Raw genomic sequence first — 22,947 nt, forward strand, 5'->3', positions numbered from 1 at the left:
CTGCTTTCATTTGTCCAGTTTTTATAACTAGCTCTCCTAATAACATTCTTTAAACTTTGTGTTGAGTTTGATCTTGGTAAGATTACTCAAGAATGTTTTCCTGGATGTATTATGTATTTTTTTCTAAGTTTGAAAGTCAACTTCCAAGTCTTTAAAATAACAGGGGGCAAATAATTCCTCTATTCCGCTAAAAGCTCCAGCATGAGCAATATGTTGATGTTGATAATACCAACATAAGGGGTATCGAGCATGAATAAAAAAATATAAAAATCATTGTCCAGACACCTGAAGCCCTGAATATTCTGATGAGAAAGGTTGTACAAAGTTTTCACAGTTATCCTTCAAATGGGCCATACTGGCAGACAAAAAAAATATTTCCTTCAATGGAAATTAATGAGATGCTATAAACTGCAGGGTGAAAATAATGTGGGGGGGAAATGATGTATGCCTAAAATGAATCCACTTCTCCAAAGAAACCAATCAAATGTTAGAGAGCTGCAGTCAGACATCTTAAAATAGAGTTCAATATGATTGCTGCTCTCTTTACGTTGTGCATGCAAAAAAAGCATGTATGTCTGCCAATGACCAATTTCCAGATACCAGCACATATTAAAAGGCATATTTTTGGCTCAGTTTCTTAAAGGAAACCAGTCATAAGAAGTATATAAAGGCTGCCATTGTTGATCTGCTTTGGAACATACTAGTTGTCTTTCTTCTGAAAATATGATTGTATCAGAATGTCTCTGAAGGTTCTTATTTAACCAGGTCATGGTGTAGCCCAATGTAGTTAGTCACATTCAAATGGATTTGTTCTATCACAATGGGGGACGTTTCTCTACTCATCCTCGGATCTAATGAGTGTCAATAACATACCCAGCTTTTATCCCCACACAGGTAATTTGGTCATGAGTGTTTCTGATACTTGTTAGTGTCCTTCAGAGTTATATAACAAGTCTATTGGAATGTAAATAAGTACTCCTGGCTAGAATTTCAGGAGGCCAGCAATAGATGCTCTTGTATTTCTAAGATGACAGGTTTCCTTTTATTGCCTTTTCAACTGTTCATAACATTTCCAGTTCTCCCATAATCCTTTTCTATTTAGGATATCTGGAATGCTCCAAAAAAGGTTCCCGCTTCATCTGTGTCTACCATACTTACATTACTTGCTGAAACAAAAAGTCGGTCATTCTTATTTAGTTTAAAAACACCTCCTTGGTAAATGGAGTGAAGTTCATGCTGTGCCTCTTTGGACCAACAGGTTGTCTTCACATTTTTCATCAGTGCTATGGGCTTGGGGTAATTTGTTCTTTTGTATATGAATTGCACTAGTTGTTTACTTTTTCCCTCCTCTGGGTCCTTGTAACGGAAGTATGTCTGGGCATAGATGTAGTAGTAGCCATTTTCTGAAATGACCAGCTCTCCATTTTCCAGTTTGATTTGGTCATTTGAAGATGAGGACTTTTTTTCAGACCATTCAGTTATTTTATATCCCTGATAGGGTTTATTCCAAAGACCTGATTGGAACAAAAATACAAATAGGTTAGTTTTTTTTGGAAAACTCTTGACCAAACTGGGACATTTTTTCCCAAGACAGAAAGCAAGAGTGACTCTCCCAAACAAGCAAATCCTCACAGAGCTTCATACTATTACTCACTATACCCAAAACTATAGAATTATTATTTTTTTGCTGGGGTTTGCCCACATACACTATTAGCTAGATTCAAGTATACCGCCGCATCTTTGCGGCGGCGTAGCGTATCGTATTTATGCTACGCCGCCTTAAGTTAGATAGGCAAGTACTGTATTCACAAAGTACTTGCCTCCTAACTTACGGCAGCGTAGCGTAAATGTGGCCGGCGTAAGCGTGCCTAATTCAATTGAGCATGTGGGGGGCGTGTTTTATGTATATTAACTGTGACCCGCCGTGATTGACGTTTTTTACGAATGGCGCATGCACCATCCATGTACATATCCCAGTGTGCATTGCGGCAAAGTACGCCGCAAGGACGTATTGGTTTCGACGTGGACGTAAATTCCGTCCAGCCCTATTCACGGACGACTTACGCAAACGACGTAAAATTTTCAAATTTCGACGCGGGAACGACGGCCATACGTAACATTACTAGTCCAGCTATTTGATGGAATAACTTTACGCCTGAAAATGCCTTACGTAAACGGCGTATCTTTACTGCGACGGGCGCACAAACGTTCGTGAATAGGCATATCTATGCATTTTCAGATTCTACGCCAAACTCAACGGAAGCGCCACCTAGCGGCCAGCCTAAATATTGCACCCTAAGATACGACGGCGCAAGCCATCGTATCTTAGATAGGTTTAAGTGTATCTCTGTTTGAGAATACACTTAAACTTAGGACGGCGCAGAATCCGAGTTAGGTCGGCGTATCTACTGATACGCCGGCCTAACTCTTTGTGAATCTAGCTATATATGTAAATAATACATTGCAGACTGTTTTAAGTAGTGTAGAGGTGGGCCACCACACATGCTTGTAGGAATATTGACCGGGGTGCAATCAATGAAAAAGTATGTAAATTACAAAACAGGTAGCAGCTGGACTTGCAACAGGAAGAGGTTTCCAGCGTAATTGAATATCAACATTTTGGCGGGAAACAGCCCACTTTTCTCAAGCACGCTTGCAGACTATTTTATGTATACTCTGATGTTTGATGTATTAGAAATTTGATATCAGTGAAAATAAAGACGTTATTTGTATTAATACACTGCAATTTAGATCACTCACAACAACAAAAAATGATTTATATTATAAGGGGGTCTTCAAAAAATTTCCACACTTTTATATTTTCATTGGAAATGGTGAGGGCGGGAGGAGTAGTAATTGGTCATGTCTGAGAGTGTCACGTGACTAGTCTGTCTGGAAAACCAGCTGCCCTTGCAGTTTAGTATAGGAGTTGTCATGGTGTGGTGAATATGGCTGCGAAACGTATAAAAAATGTACGGAAACTTTTTGAAGAACCCTCGTAAATACTATGATTTGAAATAATTACTTTCTTGCTGCAGTTGGGGTTTCCCGTTTCCAGTGAAGTGAGCAGCAAAGAGTTGCCGTGTTTGTGTTTGCTTCTCAGCAGCGACAATTGGAATCATTTCTGAAACCTTTTCTGGATGACAAAAACATAAATACATATATATTATTCTATTTTGTAGGTAGTCTTTAAATATATTATTTCTTTAATTAGAATAAGACATTTTTATATCAGTTTACTTGCTATACTTTAGGGAATATTGTATAATACCAATATTACATTTAAAAAAACATACCTTTGATTATTGCTGATATATCTGGTCCATAATTGCCCACAATCATCTGTAAAGAATGAGACAAACATATAAAATGTTTACTTTTGACTTAAAATCAGTTTCATAAAGAATACTTTCTTAGAGTAATGCATACATTGTATACATATTATATAATCAGAGCAAGGATAGCTGGACTTCATTGTGCCATTATAGCAGTGGTCTCAAAACTGTGGCCCGTTGGCCGGATGCGGCCCTTTGCTTTCCTTTATCTGGCCCATGGGGCATTATTCCATCCACTGATATGATACACTATTCTGCCAATTTACACCAACAATAGGGCACATTTTCTCCCATTGACACTGATACAAACATTAGGGCACTATTGCTTTCCTAATACTAAATGTGGCGATGTTTACTCCCACTGATGACAGGGAAATTTCCACTCCCGCTGGCCACAGTCCGCCCCCCCTAAAATCTGAAAGACAAAAAAATGGCCCTTTGTTTACAAAGTTTGGAGACCCTGCAATATAGGAAAGAGGGATAATGTTTCTATGCTTGCATTGGGGTACTTTTGAGCGCACCGTTTTCCTCGGCAAAAAAGCTCTGCCACCAAGTTTCTTGATGAATTCTGTCGAGGAAAACGGTCGTGTGTACGAGGCCTAAGATTCACACTTCTGAATTTAAAACATACATGTTTTAATGCATGCCTTGATGCATGTTCATGCATATTTGATATGTGCTGAGAGGTGTTTTGATGTGTTTTTGTTTTATGCACAAGGATTCAAACACAGTTCAGTGCATTTTTTTTTATTTTATGAAAAGTCGAATCCAGCCTTAGAGCTGTGGGAATATTGAGAATATAGCACCCAGAACAACTTGCAGTTCCCATTTTGACAGGCACATGCTTTGGCTTTGATGATAGCAGTTCTTGTTGTGGTGGCTAGGAGGATGGAAGCTCACAGGCACTGCATCTGTAGTAGTGGTTAAAAACACACTTTTTTTTTTGTATAATTCTTATTTAAATGATAAGTTTACCATCCCCATCCCCCCTGGTCCCACTGACCTGGAGTCCAGCGATCACCTGCTCTGGCACATCGCATCGGATAGCCACTTTATCGGACCGGGGCTTAGAAATCTTTTGGCTTAATCTCCTAAATGTAAAGGTACGTATAGGAGGCATTGTAATTGGTCAGTGCCGTCACATAGGAGGCGCTGACCAATTAGTACCCACGTAGCCCATCCTGTCATCGCTGGAGTAGAGAGAAAGCCGTGGGAATTTCAAATCCCTGATAAAGCAGCTATACAATGTGTCAGATAGGGTGATCGTGGGTCAGCGGGACTGGTGTGATGGGGAGGGCTCCAGTGTAAGTTCACTTTAGAGATTTTTTGTGAAGGTGAGCCTACACTTTAAGGAAGAGTGGTAGGTGGTTTGTGGTATGTACCTACATAGTTTTGCTAATATGTGTCTCTCATTCCCATCTCAAAAAATTGGGATTTATAGATTTGGAGTAACAATCTTCTGGATATGTATGGTGTAGAGGCCTATAGAAGAGGCAGTTAGTGACAGCTCATGAAGAAATCTGCCTTCTCACCAAGATCTCACCTACTCACTCATCTTGCCTATACCTTGTGCCTTTCCCCCATGGATAGACCAGACTCAAGTTTTGAAGATTTGAACCTGGACATTTTGCATTATTGTCACACTAAAGTTTCTGATTTAGGAATGATGTGTTTTCTACTACACACAGTTCTATACACGTCTTAAAATGGAACTCACTGCCATGTAATATACTCCACATTTCTCTTTATTATTCACTCCACTGTATCATCTTTACCAGTGGTGGAAAACCTTGGCACCCCAGATGTTTTGGAACTACAATTTCACATGAGGCTCATGTACTCTGCAGTGTAGTTGACCATCATGGGAAATGTAATACAAAACATCTGGGGTGCCAAGGTTCACCATCACTGATCTATACATTTGCAATGTGTGTTGTCCCTTTTAGACTATATTCACGCCTCTGAATTTTTAATGAGATGCAATTTCACTTTACACAAGTTACCATCCACACCAATGAGAAGTGTGGAATCGGCAGCAAAGATGCAGCATGCTGCATTATTTTTAATGTACCCAGATGCCACATACAAAATACAGAGATGCGAATGCAGCTACAGAACGCAGACTGCATTTATTGTCACAAACATAGGTGCTCAGACAGACATTTTTGCTAGTAACAATAACAGTAGTAATACCCTGTGCTACCCTTAAGGCACATTACATTACCTTTCTCATTAAAACTTTCAGCTGAGTCCTTACTGCCCAGCAGTCATTATTTCTGTCAGCAACAATCCTATCCACGGGTTGAAGGACATTTTCAAAATCTTCTTCGACGAAACAGGCAATATTTCGGATGTAGCTTTCATGAATCTGGGAAAACAATATTGGAAGATTTTTATTTCCCCGGAGAAGCACAATTCACAGTGTGCAATATAGTTCAATAGCTTAGTACTTAATTCTCCCAATGACAAAAAAAAAAAGATCTCTTTGCTGTAGGTTATTGCAGTTGCCCTTTGTGCTTCATTATTGAATATGGATTATTAAATGCAAAAATTCAAATAATAACAGACTACCTCAGATGTAAGGAAACATAATGCATTTATATTACCGAAATAGCTCTGTTACTAATAACTAGTATTCACTTTGCCATGTTTTTTTTTTCTAAAACATGTGGGATGAAGATAATGTAAGGTAAAACTGCCACAAAAGAAAAATGGGGACTGTCATGCTGATCTGCTTCTGAAAGTGCTAGTTACCTGGCTGTTAAGTTGCCTCTCTGGTTACTACTGACCTAGAAGAGCAGAAAAATCACAGACAAGTCAGAAGCCTCTGTTTGAGGACTTAAAATACCGAAGAAATGGTTAGGATGACAGCCAGGCAGCTAGCATTTACACGAGAGGGAAAGCATTGGCAGCTCTTATATGACTGGTTTCCTTTATGCCGCGTACACACGGTCGGACTTTTGACCGTGCAAGAGTCCACCGTGAGTCCGTTGGAAGTCCGACAGACAGAAAGAGAATAGGTTCTCTATCTAAGGTCCGTCGGACTTCCGACAAAAAAAAATTCCAATGGAGGCTACCGTGTGTGGACTTTGAGAAAAAAAGCCTGTCTGACTTTTTTTCTCTGAAAGTCCGGCCGTGTGTACGAGGCATTAGTCTTGCATACTGTACACGAAAGTCTATTAATAAAATACATTAACCACTTCAGCCCCAGAAGGATTTACCCACTTCCTGACCAGGCCATTTTTTGCGATACGGCACTGCGTCGCTTTAACTGACAATTGCACGGCCGTGGAATGCTGTACCCAAACGAAACTTATGTCCTTTTTTCCCCACAAATAGAGCTTTCTTTTCATGATATTTGATCACCTCTGTGGTTTTTATTTTTTGCGCTATAAACAAAAAAAAAAACAATAATTTTGAAAAAAAAATAAAAAATAATCACTATGAACAGACAATCTCAGGCCCTGTACACACGACCGAGTTTCTCGGCAGAATTCAGCCAGAAACTCGATCGGAGCTGGATTCTGCCGAGAAACCCGGTGTGTGTAAACTTTCGGCCGAGGAAGCCGACGAGTTCCTCGTCGAGCCAAATAGAGAACATGTTCTCTATTTCCTCGTTGTTCAATGAGGAAAGTTGGCTCGCCGAGAACCTCGGCGGCTTCACACAGAACTCGACAAGCAAAACGATGAGTTTTGCCCATCGAGTTCCTCGGACGTGTGTACGGGGCCTCACTCTACTCCCCTGACAGAATGGGGATCTGCTTTGTTTACTCTGGCAGATCCCTGTTCTGTCTCTCTGTGGAGGGCTTGTGGGTGGCTGATGAACACCAAGTCTGCCAGACCCGCTAATTGGCTCCCTTTCTAGCGAATAGGAACACGCAAAACAACAGTCCACTGTCAGAGGGTGTGGAGGATCAGGTAAATAAAGCAGCATTTCACAATCCCCTAGAAATAAACAAGAATTTATTCTTACAGTGTAGAGACAGTCCCACGGCATGGGAAGAGTTTTACTTCCCCATATATTTTATTTTTCCATTTTATTGGCTCTCAGTTGAAATTTGCTCTCATTTATAAAAGTAACGGTCCTTATCATGGGGCTTTATCTGTGTGATGGTGTGCATACACTCCTAATAAAACCCTTCTTTCATTAAAGCCTTAAAGATATTATGGGATCTTTAAAAGAGACCCAAGCCTTATGTCTCGTACACACGATCGGTTTTCCCGTCAGAAAAATAAAACGATGGTTTTCCCGACGGGATTTTGCTCAAGATTGTCTTGCGTACACACGGTCGCACCAAATTCCGACAGTCAAAAACGCGGTGACGTACAACACTACGACGAGCCGAGAGAAATGAAGTTCAATGCTTCCGAGCATGCGTCGACTTGATTATGAGCATGCACTTTTTTTGCGCATTGAAATTGCATACAGACGAACGGTTTTCCCGCTAGGATTTTTTCCTGATGGGAAAAAAGAGATCCTGCTTTTTTTTTCCCGGCAGTTTTTCTGTGGGAAAAAGTCTGATGGAGCATACACACGGTCGGGATTCCCAGCCAAAAGCTCTCATGTGACTTTTTCCGAAGGGAAAACCGCTCGTGTGTACGGGGCATAATATGCAAATACAATATTCTTTTCATGTCATACGCCCCCGATAGTTTGTTAATCAGGATCTGCGCACAAAAAACTATTTCCAGTATGCTGATAGACTTTAAAGCCACAAGTGGTAACTCATAGTAATCATTTGTATACACAAAAATGCACCTCAATCATTAATTTCATTCCTTTCATGATAATTTTCTATTGATTCATATAGCACTATTGTTACATTTGGCACAGTACAACATAAGTGGCATAATAAACCTTGAGAAAAACACATAATATAAAAGCTTACAATAAACAATCGTGTCTGGGACACCTTTGCACAACACTGATATAAAGGGAACTGTGGTGAGTTTTGCAGCGTCAGACTTTAAAGACTGGAGGAAGTGCCGCCAGTCAAACTCTACTACTATGTATTGTAGGTGGTAAGGAAATAATATGATTTCACATACGGGAAAGTCCCTGCATGTGGGAGGTAAACTGGAATCTAACTAGAACCGACTAGGTTTCTTTGTTGTCAAAGCTTAATTGAACAAGCTGAAAATAGAAACTGATTGTCTACCATGCACAGCTGCACCAGATTTAGCACTTTCCAGTTTTAGTAAATCAGCTCAAGTGCTAATTACAGAAAAGAGAAGACATTTGTATTAACCCCAATGGCTTTCATATACATTAAGGCTGGGGTAACATCTATGCATGTGCGGTTGATGCATTTTTGCAGCACATTGGGCATGTTTTTCCCCCATGCACATTTTTTATGCGTTTTTAATGCATTTTTTTGGGAGGTGTAGATGTTGCTCGGAGCAGCTTTCTGTTGTCATCCAGGAAAACGCACCAAAATCAAAATGTATATGCATTTTTCATGCTATTGCTTTAAAGTCTACAGAGCCAAAAACGCAAAATGTAAAAAAAAGTCACTGCACCCTTCCAAAAAATGCATTGCAGGAAACAGCATGCAACTGAGTACAATAGCTATGTTTTTTTTTTTTTTTTGTGTGTGTATTTAAAAAGTCTCTTACCAAGGTTTCCAGTATTCTTTTTTTGTCCAATGATGCCTGCTCCCTATCCTCTACTGATGCACCTCGCTGCTCTTAGTATAGTGCGAGCAGTGCCGTACTTCTGGTCACTTGTTCCACCCTATGTGTACCTTGATTCCCATTGAGCTCAATTAGCTAGATTCACATCGAGTTAGGGCGGCGTATCAGTAGATACGCCGACCTAACTCGGAATCTGCGCCGACCTAAGTTTAAGTGTATTCTCAAACAGAGATACACTTAAACCTGTCTAAGATACGACAGCTTGCGCCGTCCTATCTTAGGGTGCAATATTTAGGCTGGCCGCTAGGTGGCACTTCCATTGCGGTCGGCGTAGAATATGTAAATCACTAGATACGCCTATTCACGAACGTACGCCTGGCCGACGCAGTACAGATACGCCGTTTACGTAACACATTATCAGGCCTAAAGTTATTCCAACAAATAGTTGGAATAGTAATGTTAAACTATGGCCGCCGTTCCCGCTTCGAAATTCGAAAATTTTACGTCGTTTGCGTAATTCGTCCGTGAATAGGGATTTACGTCATTTACGTCCACGTCGAAACCAATAGGCCCGTGCGGCGTTCGTTGCCGCAATGCACACTGGGATATGTAGGCGGACGGCGCATGCGCCGTTCCAAAAAAAACTTCAATCACGTCAGGTCAAGCCCCATTACCATAAAACACGCCCCCTCAGCTAAATTTGAATTAAGCGCCATTACGCCCGCCCGATTTATGCTACGCCGCCGTAACTTAGCAGGCAAGTACTTTGAGAATCATGTACTTGCCTCGCTAACTTACGGCGGCGCAGTGTAAACACTATGCCCCCGCAAAGTTAGGGCAGCCTACCTGAAGCTAGCTAAATGTGTCTGCATTAAGATGTCTAGTCCATCTCCAGGGTGAGCAGGAAAAGATAGCTACATTCTCATACACAAGGGGGGGCATGGTGAAAAAAGGTAGCCACCCTAGAACAGGAAGTCTGAGATAAGCAGAAAAAAAGAGATGAAACCAAGGAAAATAGAGATAGAGGGTAGTTTCTACTTATAGTTGGACATATTGCTTTTATTTGATCAAAAATATGAATTGTGTGTTATTTTAATATTTTAAGAGGAGTATGGCCAAAGCTTTTTTTTGTCATACTTCTCTTGTGGGTCACAGGAGCGCTGTTACTTTTACTCTCCTATGACCTAAAGTCAGCTGACGTAACCAAACTGCTCCAGGCTCTGAAAGAATCCCAGCCATGTTTTCAGGATTTACCTAACTGCATTTTTGATAGCTCGCTCCAGTTTGCTGGAGAAGCAAAGCGGAGGACGGTGACTGACAGTCTCTGCTCTCCACTCCGAGCAGACCGGGAACTGAGTGATCAATAATCATGTGATCACTCAGGTATCGGTCTTAGAGCCAACATGGGACAACTACATCATCACACCAAGGCTGCAGCATAAAGATGAGTACTGTATGAAGGTTTGTTTTATTTCTATACCAAAATTACTAATTTAAAAGCTAAGTGCCTATACAATCAGGATAAAAAAAAAAGGAAAAAGGAAAAAAAAAAAAAAAAAACTGTGCAGCTTTGAAAAATGCTGATTGGTGTAATCACCATACCCGTGGGCCATTTGCAACCAAATACACATTCCTTCCCACAAAGTATGACTAAAAAAATCCCATAGTTAGTATTTCCTCATCCTGCCTTGCTGCTAGGGCACTCTAGCTGTTGGGTGCTCATTCCCAGCATGTGCACAGTGTGCTCTCTTTCCACTTGTTGCAGCAATGCAAAGCTCACCTGTTGCTGTTACAGGGGTAGAGAGAGAACACAGCACATGCACTGGGTTTCAGACAAGGAAAAACACTTGCTTCTGTGATGCTGGGGGCAAGCACCCAATGGCTGTAGTGTCTTAGCAGCAATGCTTTAGACCCCTTTCACACTAAGGAGTTTTTCAGGCGGTACATCGCTAAAAATAGCGCTGCTATACCTCCTGAAAAACTCTTTCACTGCATACTCAATGTGAAAGCCAGAGGGCTTTGACGCTGAGGCGATGCGCTGGCGGGAGAGAAAAAAGTCTTCTGTCAGCAGCATCTTGGGAAACTGCGGCAATACCGGTATTAACCCTTTATCGGCCGCTAGCGGCCGATTCCCGCGGCAATCCCGGCGGTATAGCGCCGCTACTTTTAGCGGCACTATACCGCCACCATGGCTCCCGCTCCAATGTGAAAGGGGCCTAAGAGTTTTTCTGCCAGGCTTCAGCAGGAAGGGGGGCACAAATATTTTACAGGTATGGTTTTTTAACAACATGCAGAAATTGCAGGAATTTATGCTGAGAAAAAAGATTTTACTTAAAAAAAAAAAAAAAAAAACGGTTTATAAACCCAGTCTTTTTAGGTGTAGTAAAGCATTCTGTTACTGATATACCCTATTATGCTGCGTACACACGATCGCACATTCCCGACAACAATGTTGGCTCAAACTTGTCTTGCATACACACGGTCACAGAAATGTTGTCAGAAATTCCAATCGCCAAGAACGCGTTGACGTACAACACTATGACGAGCCGAGAAAAATTAAGTTCAATGATTCCGAGCATGCCTCAAATTGATTCCAAGCATGCGTATGATTTGTGTGCGTTGAAATTGCATACAGACGATCGGAATTTCCGACGGAACAATTAGAGAACCAGTTCTCAAACATTTGTTGTCGGAAATTCCGATGGAGCGTACACGCGGTCGGAATATCCGACCAAAAGCTCACATCAAACATTTGTTGTTGGAAATTCTAAGTAAAGTAAAGTAAAGTAAAGCAGTGAAGAAAACAATAATGCTATGTAAAGTAAACTAACTTGTGTTAACCAATAAGAATTTATCAGTCTCCGTTCGGCCAAGTCAGAGCTAATTCTTTTTATTTGGCTACAGCAATTCTCCCATTAATATTTCTTATGGAAGAAACCTGCATATTTAATAAAAAAAAAAAAACATTTCTGAAAAGTAAACATCATTTGATACTTTTTTTATGCCTGAAGGTTTTTTTTCTCTGCTGGAATTTTAGATCTAATCTTATGTTTTGTCATAAAATGGGTTTGCACTTTGAACTGTTTTCAGGATTTCCTGACACAGAGTTGGACTTTCCAGACACTGAAATGTAATAATGGTTTGGCCAGAGTTTTTTTTTTTTTTTTTACTATAGTATACTTGTTTTGTGCACTTATTTCCTGATACAGCTGAGCAAAAAAACAAAAGAAAAAACAGTAGGAAGAAGGAAGCATACCTAAAACATATAATACTCATTGTGGGATGCTTAAGAGACTATTTCCAGTGCTTAGCATCTTAGTTTACCATCTTACCTATGGTGCTGCATTCAGTTGAACAACAAATAGAACTTTTGCATACTTACCTATCTCTTAAAGCGGGTTCCGTGGAGGCTGACCAGCTGCTGTTTACCCTTCTGCTCATGCATCTTCTACAATGCTTATTTTGAGGCAGAGACACCAATTGGCTGCTCAGAAAGAGGCAGTCAATCAGTGCCTATTCCTTGCACAGAGTACCTACCTGCCATGTTGTAAAGATCCATTTGACATTGCAATAATCTTATAATGGTTATGCTTTAGGTGCAATATGCATTCCCCTACCAATAATCCATAATTTAAAGTACAATCCCACCCGACCTGCACTGTCCAACAGTTCCATCATTGTCTTTTTCATAAATATAATGCAAAGAGCACTGAAGGTGTGTTAAGTGCAGTAACCCCTTGCAAATATTTTTTTTTTGGGCAATAAGCTAAGTGATCATTTCTAATTCTTGGTTTGAGTTCTTGCACTGCTGTCATCATTTCTCTTTGCATTAGCTTAATAAATAAACCTTGATGCCTTAGCTCCACAGAAGAAACTCTAATGAATCATGTGAGGCCTCGTACACACGACCGAGGAACTCGACGGGCGAAACACATCGTTTTGCTCGTCGAGTTCCTTGTTAGGCTGTCGAGGAACTCGACGGGCGAAACACATCATTTTGCTCGTCGAGTTCCTTGTTATGCCGCCTACACACCATCACTTTATGTGATGAAAAAAAACGACGTTTTTAAACACGTCACTTTAAATGACCGTGTGGGGGAAAACGTTGTTTTATATCTTGTGAAAAACGTAAAAAAAAATTGAAGCATGCTTTCATTTTGTGTGTCGTTTTTCAAAACGTCGTTTTTTACTTCACAGAAATTGACCGTGTGTAGCAAAAAACGACGTTTAAAACAACGTTTTTACACCCGCGCATGCCCAGAAGCTAGTTATGAAGCGAGCTTCAATGGAAAAACATGGTGAACGTAACCTCGCTTTTTTGAAAAAACAATGGTGTGTAGGCAACATCGTTTTTGAAAATTGAAGTTTCAAAAACGTTTTTTACTTCACAGAAAATGACGTTTTTTTTCATCACATAGAGTGATAGCGTGTACGCGGCATTAGGCCTCGTACACACGGCCGAGGAACTCGACGTGCCAAACACATCAAGTTCCTCGGCCAGTTCAGCACTGAAGCCGCCGAGGAGCTCGGCGGGGCGAGAGCTCCCATAGAACAACGAGGAAATAGAGAACATGTTCTCTATTTCCTCGTCGAGCTCCTCGTCGGCTTCCTTGGCCGAAAGTGTACACACGACCAGTTTCCTCGGCAGAATTCAGCCAGAAACTCGGTCGGAAGCTGAATTCTGCAGAGGAAACTGGTCGTGTGTACGGGGCCTTAGGCTGTCGAGGAACTCGACAAGCCAATTTTCTCCATTCCCGTTGAGGAAAAAGAGAACATGCTCTCTTTTTGGCTTGTCGAGTTCCTCGACAGTTTCCTCGTCGAAAAATGTACACATGACCGGTTTCCTCTGCAAAAAAAGAAAAAAACAGCAAGTTTCTTGCTGGTTTTTGCCGAGAAACTCTGTCGTGTGTACGAGGCCTGAGTGGTTCTTGGAAGTGACCTAAAGTGGAATTCAGACACATTGGGGGTTATTTACCAAAGGCAAGTCCACTTTGCACTACAAGTGCACTTGAAAGTGCAGTCGCTATAGATCTGAGAGAGACATGCAAGGAAAATAAAAAAAAGCATTTTTGCTTGCACATGATTGGATTATAAAATCAGCAGAGCTTCCCCTCAGATCTACAGCGATCTACAGCAACTGCACTTACAAGTGCACTTATGCCACATACACACCATCGGTCAAACCGATGAGAACGGTCTGATGGACCGTTTTCATCGGACCAAACCGATCGTGTGTGGGCCCCATCGGTTATTTATCCATAGGTTAAAAAAAAGCCAGCTAACCGATAGAAAAAAATGATTGTTAGTAGGCACGACCATCGGTTAAAAATCCACGCATGCACAGAATCAAGGCGACGCATGCTTGGAAGCATTGAACTTCGTTTTTTTCAGCACGTCGTTGTGTTTTACGTCACCGCGTTCTGACACGATAGTTTTTTTAACCGATGGTGTGTAGGCACAACTGACCATCAGTCAGATTCATCTGTTAACCGATGAAAACGGTCCATCAGACTGTTCTCATCGGATGGACCGATCGTTTGTAAGCGGCATTATAGTGCAAAGTGGATTTCCCTTTAGTAAATCAACCCCATTATCTGGTCACAGAGGTGCAGAGATGAGTTATTTACACAAAGCAGTGCACCCAGCTAGCCTTCTCAGTTTGGCGGTTATTGGAATTCCCAGAATTTTTTTTCAATCAGTTTCTTCATTCAGATGCCTGGATATAATTCTGATGGATATATTTCACATTAATATATATTAACCATACTATAGTCCATTGTTCTAATAAATGTGTTTCTTTCAGTTTCGATGTTTTCCAAATTAAGCAGGATGAGATTAAGGCACACCCATACTGGAACTTGGATTTAATCCAAATAATCGCTCTTTCGTTTTCCTTGAATTTGTTGGTAAGAAATTTGAAATGTTGGCCTTTTATCTTTACCACCTTAGAACTAGAAATACAAAAGTGAATATTTGTAGTGTTTGATTCTATTCACATACATCAATGAATATATAATGGTTGATTAATTAAGTAACCAATGCATACATACATTAATTATTATCCATGCATATTGATTTCTCCAACTGATTTACTTTAGGCTGGATTCACACCTATGCATTTTTAGTGCTTTTTGCATTTTGCAGATTTGGACTACAGAACGTGTTCCATAAGAAACCATGCTAAATGGACTGTAGTACAAATCTGCAAAATGCAAAAAGCGCTAAAAATGTATAGGTGTGAATCCAGCCTTAGACCCTGCAAGGTAGGGATCTTACTATATGTGAAAACAGGATGCTGCAAGCTTCCATGAAAATCTGCCTAATTGCAATCATTAGTGAGGGTTGTTGTGGTGCTGCTGTTCCTCTATCACAAAAGAGGGTATTTTGCCATCAATATACTTTTTTTTAATGGCTCTCATTTTTTGGACAATTAAGCTAAGCTGATATATTGTATATTGCTTTAGCTTGCTGCTTTAGCCACAATATGACTTAAAAGGGTAACCCAAAAATCAATTGTAAAATGCAACATGTAGTAACCTATAACAGCCAATCAGGTTGCAGTTTATGATTGTTTACTGAAATATATTGTTCATCTCACATTAGGGGGCAGATCCACGAAGAAGTTACGACGGCGTATCTATTGATACGCCGCGTAACTTCTATTTTGCTTCGGCGTATCTTTGTTTTGTATCCACAAAACAAGATACGCCTGAAGCTGGGCTAGATCCGACTGGTGTACGTCTTAGTATGCCGTCGGATCTAAGGTGCATATTTACGCTGGCCGCTAGGTGGCGTTTCCGTCGATTTCCGCGTCGAGTATGCAAATTAGCTAGATATGGCGATCCACGAACGTACGTCCGGCCGGCGCATTTTTTTACGTTGTTTCCGTAAGGCTTTTTTCGGCGTATAATTACCCCTGCTATATGAGGCGTACTCAATGTTAAGTATGGCCGTCGTTCCCGCGTTAAATTTTTAATTTTTTACGTCGTTTGCGTAAGTCGTTCGCGAATAGGGCTTTACGTAGAATGACGTTCACGTCGTAAGCATTGGCTTGTTGCGGGTTAATTTCGAGCATGCGCACTGGGATACCCCACAGACGGCGCATGCGTTGTTAAAAAAAAACGTCATTTACGTTGGGTCAAGACGTATTAACATAAAACACGCCCCCATCTCATCCATTTGAATTGCGCGCCCTTACGCCGCCAAAGTTACACTACGCCACCGTAACTTACAGCGCAAATTCTTTCAGGATAAGGAAAATCTGCTGGAAGTTACGGCGGCGTAGTGTATCAGAGATACGCAATGCCGGACGCAAGGATGCGCCAAGGTACGTGGATCTGCCCCTAGATGTTGTAGTTGCTCTCTGCATTTTCCTAATGAAAAGATTCCAAGTAAGTTCTCATTGGTTTTCCAGTGATAAATGTTAATACAACGTACATCAGTTTAACACAATTTAGCTGCAGCTTTTGCAACATCAGAGACTTTCCCAAGTCCTTTCAAAAGAAACTTGCCAAAACCACACATTTCCCTCAAAGGGGAAATGAAAGCAGATGTTGTCACAAGTGTGAGGTGCCACCAGGCTTCCTATATCATATGCTACTTGGACTGGGTGCCTGGACTATTGGGCAGTACTAGATTTCTCAATAAGGTGTTTGGTTTAATGGCAGTGTTTGTCGTTCTAGGTCAGTGCAGTGGTTTACTTTTTATTACTTTACAGTAAAGATCTGCTCTAAATGCAGTTTTGTTTGACGACTAAAATGCCATTGGATCATTCCTGTCTATTTATATCAGAAGCTACAAAACCGGTTTTTATGAACCATAACATGCAGCTCAAAAGTTAAGGGCTGCCAGTAACCTTAGAACTGTACTGTTAGACTTCATACTGTAAGAGTTTTCTTACACAGGTTTCCAGTGTGAAAACTGCAAAAGAGATACAGTAGGCTTGTTCTGTGGTACAAATGTTGTGTCAGGTATTGATAAGAAATAATGAAATAAAGGGTGCTTCATAGTTTACAGCTGTTTGAGGACCTTATCAATATATTTTTTCATACTCATTGACCGTGTGGTGACTTTCTTAGTTAATGATGAACATGTTCAGGGATCAACAGATAAAGAGTCTAGATTATGATTTATTATTGCACCTTGTCCATTTCACCTAATTGAACTTCCAAGGAGAAGGGACTGTTGGGACAGTAGATAAAAAGTGGGGGTGCATGCAAATTTAGAAGGCTGTTGATTAGGGCGCAGTGATTGGGATACCCAGATCTTCATATCTATGATTGCAAATAATTGTTCTACTTCTAATGCCGCGTACACACGACCGTTATTCATGTCATGGAAAAAAACAAATGTTTTCCTCTCAAGCCTTCCTTGCATACACACGATCATGAAAAAAATGCTTGGGCAAAAGGCGGTGACGTACAACGCGTACGACAACACGTACGACGGCACTATAAAGGGGAAGTTCCATTCGTATGGCGCCACCCTTTGGGCTGCTTTTGCTGATTTCATGTTACCGCGTGTTAGTAAAAGTTTGGTGAGAGACGATTCGCGCTTTTCAGTCTTTGTGCTTTTCAGTCTGTTACAGCGTGACGAATGTGCTATCTCCATTACGAGCGCTAGTTTTACCTGAACGATCGCTCCAGTCTCATAACTTGCTTCTGAGAATGCACGTTTTCCCCCCCTCATTAAAGCGTACACATGACCGTTTTTCATGACGTGAAATAGAACGACGTAAAAATAGAGCAGGTTCTAAATTTTAAACGGACATTTTTCACTTCGATTAAAATGCTCTGGAGCCTACACATGATTGGTTTTTACGACCGATTTAAAAAATGGCATTTTTCTCATCATGAAAAACGGTCATGTGTACACAGCATAACAATCACTGCCAGTGCAATCCAAAGAGTGAGCCTCTACAGCCATATGAGTTGCTATAGCCACACTGTGTAAAAGAAGTCATAAAAAAAAATGTATCCTGTACACTGCAGACACCAGTCCCATTGCCCCACTATACACTTTTGGACCTAGTGTATGCCGGGCACTTGGCAGGAATCAGGACTGCTTGCCATATGCCTACATAATGCCACCAAAGTTGCAGTATAATTGAGCCTTCAGTGATCATGGATGACCACAGTTGGAAAATGGTAGTCAAAAGTTACTCAAGGGACAAAGAGGCAGTGGTGGTAAACTAGTTGCTGATACAAGGCTTATTTTTCCATGTTTCCAACCTCCTTGCCAGGGCTTTATCAGTTGTTTGTCTGGCTCTGATTCATGACCCTGAAAAATAGGAGCCATTTCAGTAAACAATGCATTTCATGCACAAGTTTTTAGATAATGAGTTATTTAAAACTGAGCTAGTGTCCAACTTTTGTTTTTATTTGCTGTATAAAAAAAATGTAAGGTTACAAACCAGTTATCAGCAACTAGGTGGATTGGACATTAGCAACATTTAGGAATAACCATAACAGGAAAAACACCGTATTCATGAATAGGCTTATTTAATAAAACACTGTAAAAAGCAATTATGATATGCATTTATATAAAAATCTGAGATGATAGCTGTCTGACTGCTTATTTAGTGACAAACACCACCCAAATATAATATTTTGGATTTAGGTGGGTGACAGTTGGTTTTGACTTCTTGTTATCTCTTGTAAAACTTTAGGGTCTCTGTCCCTCCTTGGGTCGTACCAAAGGTGTCATGTTTTGCATCTGGACACCAGTTATCTATTTATTCTGTGTTAAAAAGTTTGTATTAGTAAAGAGATTTGGGACTTGGCTTTCAAATGTGCCCAGCAGCTGGAGAACCTATCTGGGGAGCCCCCAATACACTAGTATGTGACATAACTTGCCAACAAACACTCAGGACTGAAATATACTATGTACAAAGACTTTGCTGTTAACAAATCCTCAGAAGTTGTCAATGTCCAAACAATGATGGTAATTATTGCACGCATGGGGGGGGTATGGTATTTAATAAACTTAGAGACTGCAAAATCTGGTGCAGCTCTGCATTGAAACCAATCAGCTTCCAGGTTTTATTGCCAAAGCTTAATTGAACAAGATGAAGTTAGAAGCTGATTGGCTACCATGCACAGCTGCACCCGATTCTGAGTGCTCCAGTTTTAGTAAATCTCCCGCATTGTGAGCAAACTATTTAACTATGATAACTCAGGTGATGCATTTACATTTAGAACACTCAGAAACACTAGCTATGAGCAATGCATATACTTTTGTTAATAAAACACTAAAATAGGAAAGATCAAATAGTGTAATGCAAAAGAAAATAAATCAATTTATAAAAGAGTTAGCAGCTTGGAAATGTGAATACAGGCATACCCCACTTTAACGTGCACAATGGGGTTTATTTGTTAAAGCTGGAAAGTGCAAAATCAGGCTTACTTCTGCATAAAAACCAACGAGCTTCCAGGATTTATTACCAAAGCTTAATTGAACAAGCTGGGGTTAGAAGCTCATTGGTTTCTATGCAGAAGTGAGCCTGATTTAGCAATTTCCAGCTTTAGTAAATAAACCCCATTGTGTACTTAAAAGTGGGGTTTGCCTGTAAAGTACACGATTGTGGACTGTGAATAATTGCAAGCAGACTGTCCAGCAATAAAATTGTCTGTTAAAGCTTTTAGAAAACAGCTCACCCACCCTTGCACCCGTTAAGATATTGCAAGAAAATGCACCATACCTGTTTGATTTCATTTGTGAAGTAAACGTAAGTGAAAATGAAAAACCCAGCCTGAAATACAAATGACACAAGGACAAATCCACACAGAGCATAGGAGTTGGAGCCAGCTACAGCTATCATGTTGACAGAGTGAGTAGGGAAATGCCTGTGTGGAATATGTCAGAAAACCGCCCTAGTTATGTTTACAAGCTGGAGGGGAGGAGAGTTTCTTAGAAACACTCCTGCTCTTTCGTTTCGCTCAGTAATGGAAGCCCTAAAACTGATTTATAGGAAAGGCTAAATGCTCAAGTCCATAACAGACTGTGCTCCAGAACTGTAAGGCCCAATTCACGCTAATGTGATTTTTCCTGCATCTACCATCACGCTGCAATGATCGACAATGGAAATCACATTATTCTCTAAGGTGCCCATTCACATCAGTTCAATACGGTGGTGTGATTTTTGAAACGGTGCAGGAGCTTCTTTTGATGCAGCAAACTGCGTTTTTGGCCCCATAGCCTTCAATAGGAATGTGTGAAAAACACATATGCATGCGTTTTTTTGGTGCATTTACAAATTGTGCTTTACAAAAACCTCCTCCTACAAAAAAATATATGAAGCATGAAAATGCATAAAAATGCGTGTACAGAAATGCACTGAAAAATGCACGATGAACCTAGGCCATGGAAGCAGCACTAGTGTTTGACAAATATGATAACAAACAATGAATGTATACAAGAACATTTTGCAAATGTTAGCTACATTGGGTACCTTAATGTATGTGGGTAATAGCAGCTAATACCCACAACCAGGTACAGGCACACTTTTTGGACAGATTGTGTAGGTACAAAGGGTCTAACAGGAGCTGGCTGGGACCCCTTTTCATTATTTAGCATAAGGAGGCCCCCATAAGTGGTACAAAGTATCCCGTTCTACGTAATCGCAAAAAAAAAAATTCAAACGTACATACATGCACCATGAAAAAAGTCCCTTATTAAATGAATCCCACCAAAAAAATAAAAGACAAATGTCCCACAATATAAATCCAATATTTACAGCATACAGGTGAGGGTCCTTGTTCTGTTGGCCTGGTTGGGGTCCTTGTTCTGTGGGTAGTTTCCTGGCAAGTAAAATATTTTACAAATATTGGCCATTTTTTATTGAAAAAGTAGTGGTGGAGGAAGGCCTACATTGCTGGACAATATGTCCAGCAATGTAGGTCTTCCTCCACCACTACTTTTTCAATAAAAAACGGCCAATATTCGGCCCGTGTGTATGGCCATTCAGCTGGCTCCTGTTGGACATGCATGCCGGAAAACCAGCAACCAACCAGCTCTTGATCAGCGCTCTCAGCCAATGGCTGACAGCACTGACAGGTGTGTTTTAGCAGGGGGGCCGTCCCCCTGTCAGAACACAATAGCTCAGCGAGGATTGTTACTACAGCAGTAGTTCAATCCGCTGGGTACTAATGGAGTAATGGGCTTAGTATGCAGCTTCTTTATCTTTTAGGCTCCATTCACATGAGTCCAAAGTCGCCCGATTTCTGGTGCGCCTTCGAGTGTGACTTTGATCTGACTTTACACTCTCTGGCACTAAGTTGCATCAAAAGTTGCATCAAAGCAGTGCAGATACCTTTTCAAAGTCGCTGCGACTTTAAGTCGCACAGATCTGAATGGGTGACATTGGAAACAATAGGCTGCCAAATATCTAACTTTTCAAATATCTAAAATTTAACTTTATGGAGTTGATTTACTAAAACGGGAGAGTGAAGCATCTGGTGCAGATGTGCATGGTAGCCAAAAAGCTTCTAACTTCAGCTTGTTCAATTAAGCTTTGACAAATAAACCTGGAAGCAGATTGGTTTCTGTGCAGAACTGCACCAGATTTTGTACTCTCCAGTTTTAGTAAACCAACTCCTATGTGTACAAAGTCCTAATCCTTGCCTATATCCCTTCTTAACCACTTCCATACAGGGCAGTTATACACCCATCCATACCAGGCCTATTCTGGCACTTCTTTCCTACATGTACAAATCATAATTTTTTTGCTAGAAAATTACGCAGAACCCCCAAACATTATATATGTTTTTTTAGCAGACACCCTAGGGAATAAAACGATGGTCATTGAAACGTTTTATCTTGCACGCTATTTGCGCAATAATTTTTCAAACGCCTTTTTTTTGGAAAAAAATTGATTCATGAATTAAAAAAATAACAAAACAGTAAAGTTAGCCCAATTTTTTTGAAATATGATGTTACACCGAGTAAATAGATACCTAACATGTCACGCTTTAAAATTGCGCACACTCATGGAATTGCGCCAAACTTCGGTACTTAAAAATCTCCATAGGCAACGCTTTGAAATTTTTTACAGGTTACCGGTTTAGATTTACAGAGGAGATCCAGTGCTACAATTGTTGCTGGCACTCTAACGCACGCGGCGATACCTCACATATGTGGTTTAAACGGCGTTTACATATGTCGGCGGGACTTGCGTGTGCGTTCGCTTCTGCGCGCGAGCTACTGGGGACAGGGGCGTTAAAAAAAAATATTTTTTATTTATTTATTTTTTTACATATTTATTTCTTTTTTTTACACTTTTTTTTTTTATTTTATTTTTTTTATTATAACTTTTATTCCTATTACAAGGAATGTAAACATCCCTTGTAATAGGAATGTGTGTGACAGGTCCTCTTTATGGAGAGATGCAGGGTCAATAAGACCCCACATCTCTCCTCCAGGCTGGAAAGCATGAAATCGGTGAAAAAAAATTCACCGATCTCATGCTTGCTGTTGCTTAGCAGCCGCAATTGCGGCTTTGTTTACTTACGGGGACCCGGGCGTGACGTCATCACATCGCGCCCGGGTCCTCCGACGGTCATAGAGATGACTGGTGACCATCTGGTCACCAGTCATCTCTATGCATCCTGCCAGCGCCGGACGATTCGTTCTCCGGGCCCCCGATGGCACGGGAGAGCCCGGAGAAGCACCGGATGGCGGCGGGAGGGGGGGATGTCCCCTCCCGCCGCCTGTAAGAACGATCTAGCGGCGGAATCGCCGCTATGATCGTTCTTACGTTGTGCAGAATCGCCGGCAGGAGAGAAGGATATCTGAATGATGCCTCTAGCTGCAGGCATCATTCAGATATCCACCCGCAAAGCCCAGGACGTCACATGACGTCCTCCTGGATCGAGGAGGGGTTCCTGCCGCCGTCATTTCACAATGACGCGGTAGGGAAGTGGTTAAGCTGATGCCATGACTGCTGGCCCAGTTATCCTGTTTCAGGATGGCTCCTTTCTCA

General features: G+C 40.9%; 1 protein-coding gene across 1 annotated transcript; it reads right to left on the minus strand.

The window, feature by feature from the left end:
* Positions 1 to 818: 818 nt before the first annotated feature.
* Positions 819 to 19,813, minus strand: TNFSF10 (TNF superfamily member 10). Its single transcript, XM_040349379.1, has 5 exons — positions 19,669 to 19,813; positions 5,560 to 5,703; positions 3,297 to 3,342; positions 3,026 to 3,136; positions 819 to 1,514 (listed from the first exon to the last, which is right to left on the minus strand). The coding sequence occupies exons 1-5, from the start codon at positions 19,786 to 19,788 to the stop codon at positions 1,099 to 1,101; spliced, it is 837 nt and encodes a 278-aa protein (XP_040205313.1). The 5' UTR covers positions 19,789 to 19,813; the 3' UTR covers positions 819 to 1,098.
* Between the last annotated feature and the right edge of the window lie 3,134 nt (positions 19,814 to 22,947).

This window comes from Rana temporaria, chromosome 4 (assembly GCF_905171775.1).
Source record: "Rana temporaria chromosome 4, aRanTem1.1, whole genome shotgun sequence".
In the NCBI taxonomy this organism is placed as follows: Eukaryota; Metazoa; Chordata; class Amphibia; order Anura; family Ranidae; genus Rana; species Rana temporaria.

Excerpts from the sequence above, each read along its gene's own strand:
- TNFSF10 (XM_040349379.1), bottom strand. The coding sequence starts at position 19,788 with ATGATAGCTGTAGCTGGCTCCAACTCCTATGCTCTGTGTGGATTTGTC. Across the intron at positions 5,704-19,668 it reads TCACAAATGAAATCAAACAG|ATTCATGAAAGCTACATCCG; the intron begins GTATGGTGCATT and ends TTGTTTTCCCAG. Across the intron at positions 1,515-3,025 it reads ACCCCAACTGCAGCAAGAAA|GTCTTTGGAATAAACCCTAT; the intron begins GTAATTATTTCA and ends TGTTCCAATCAG.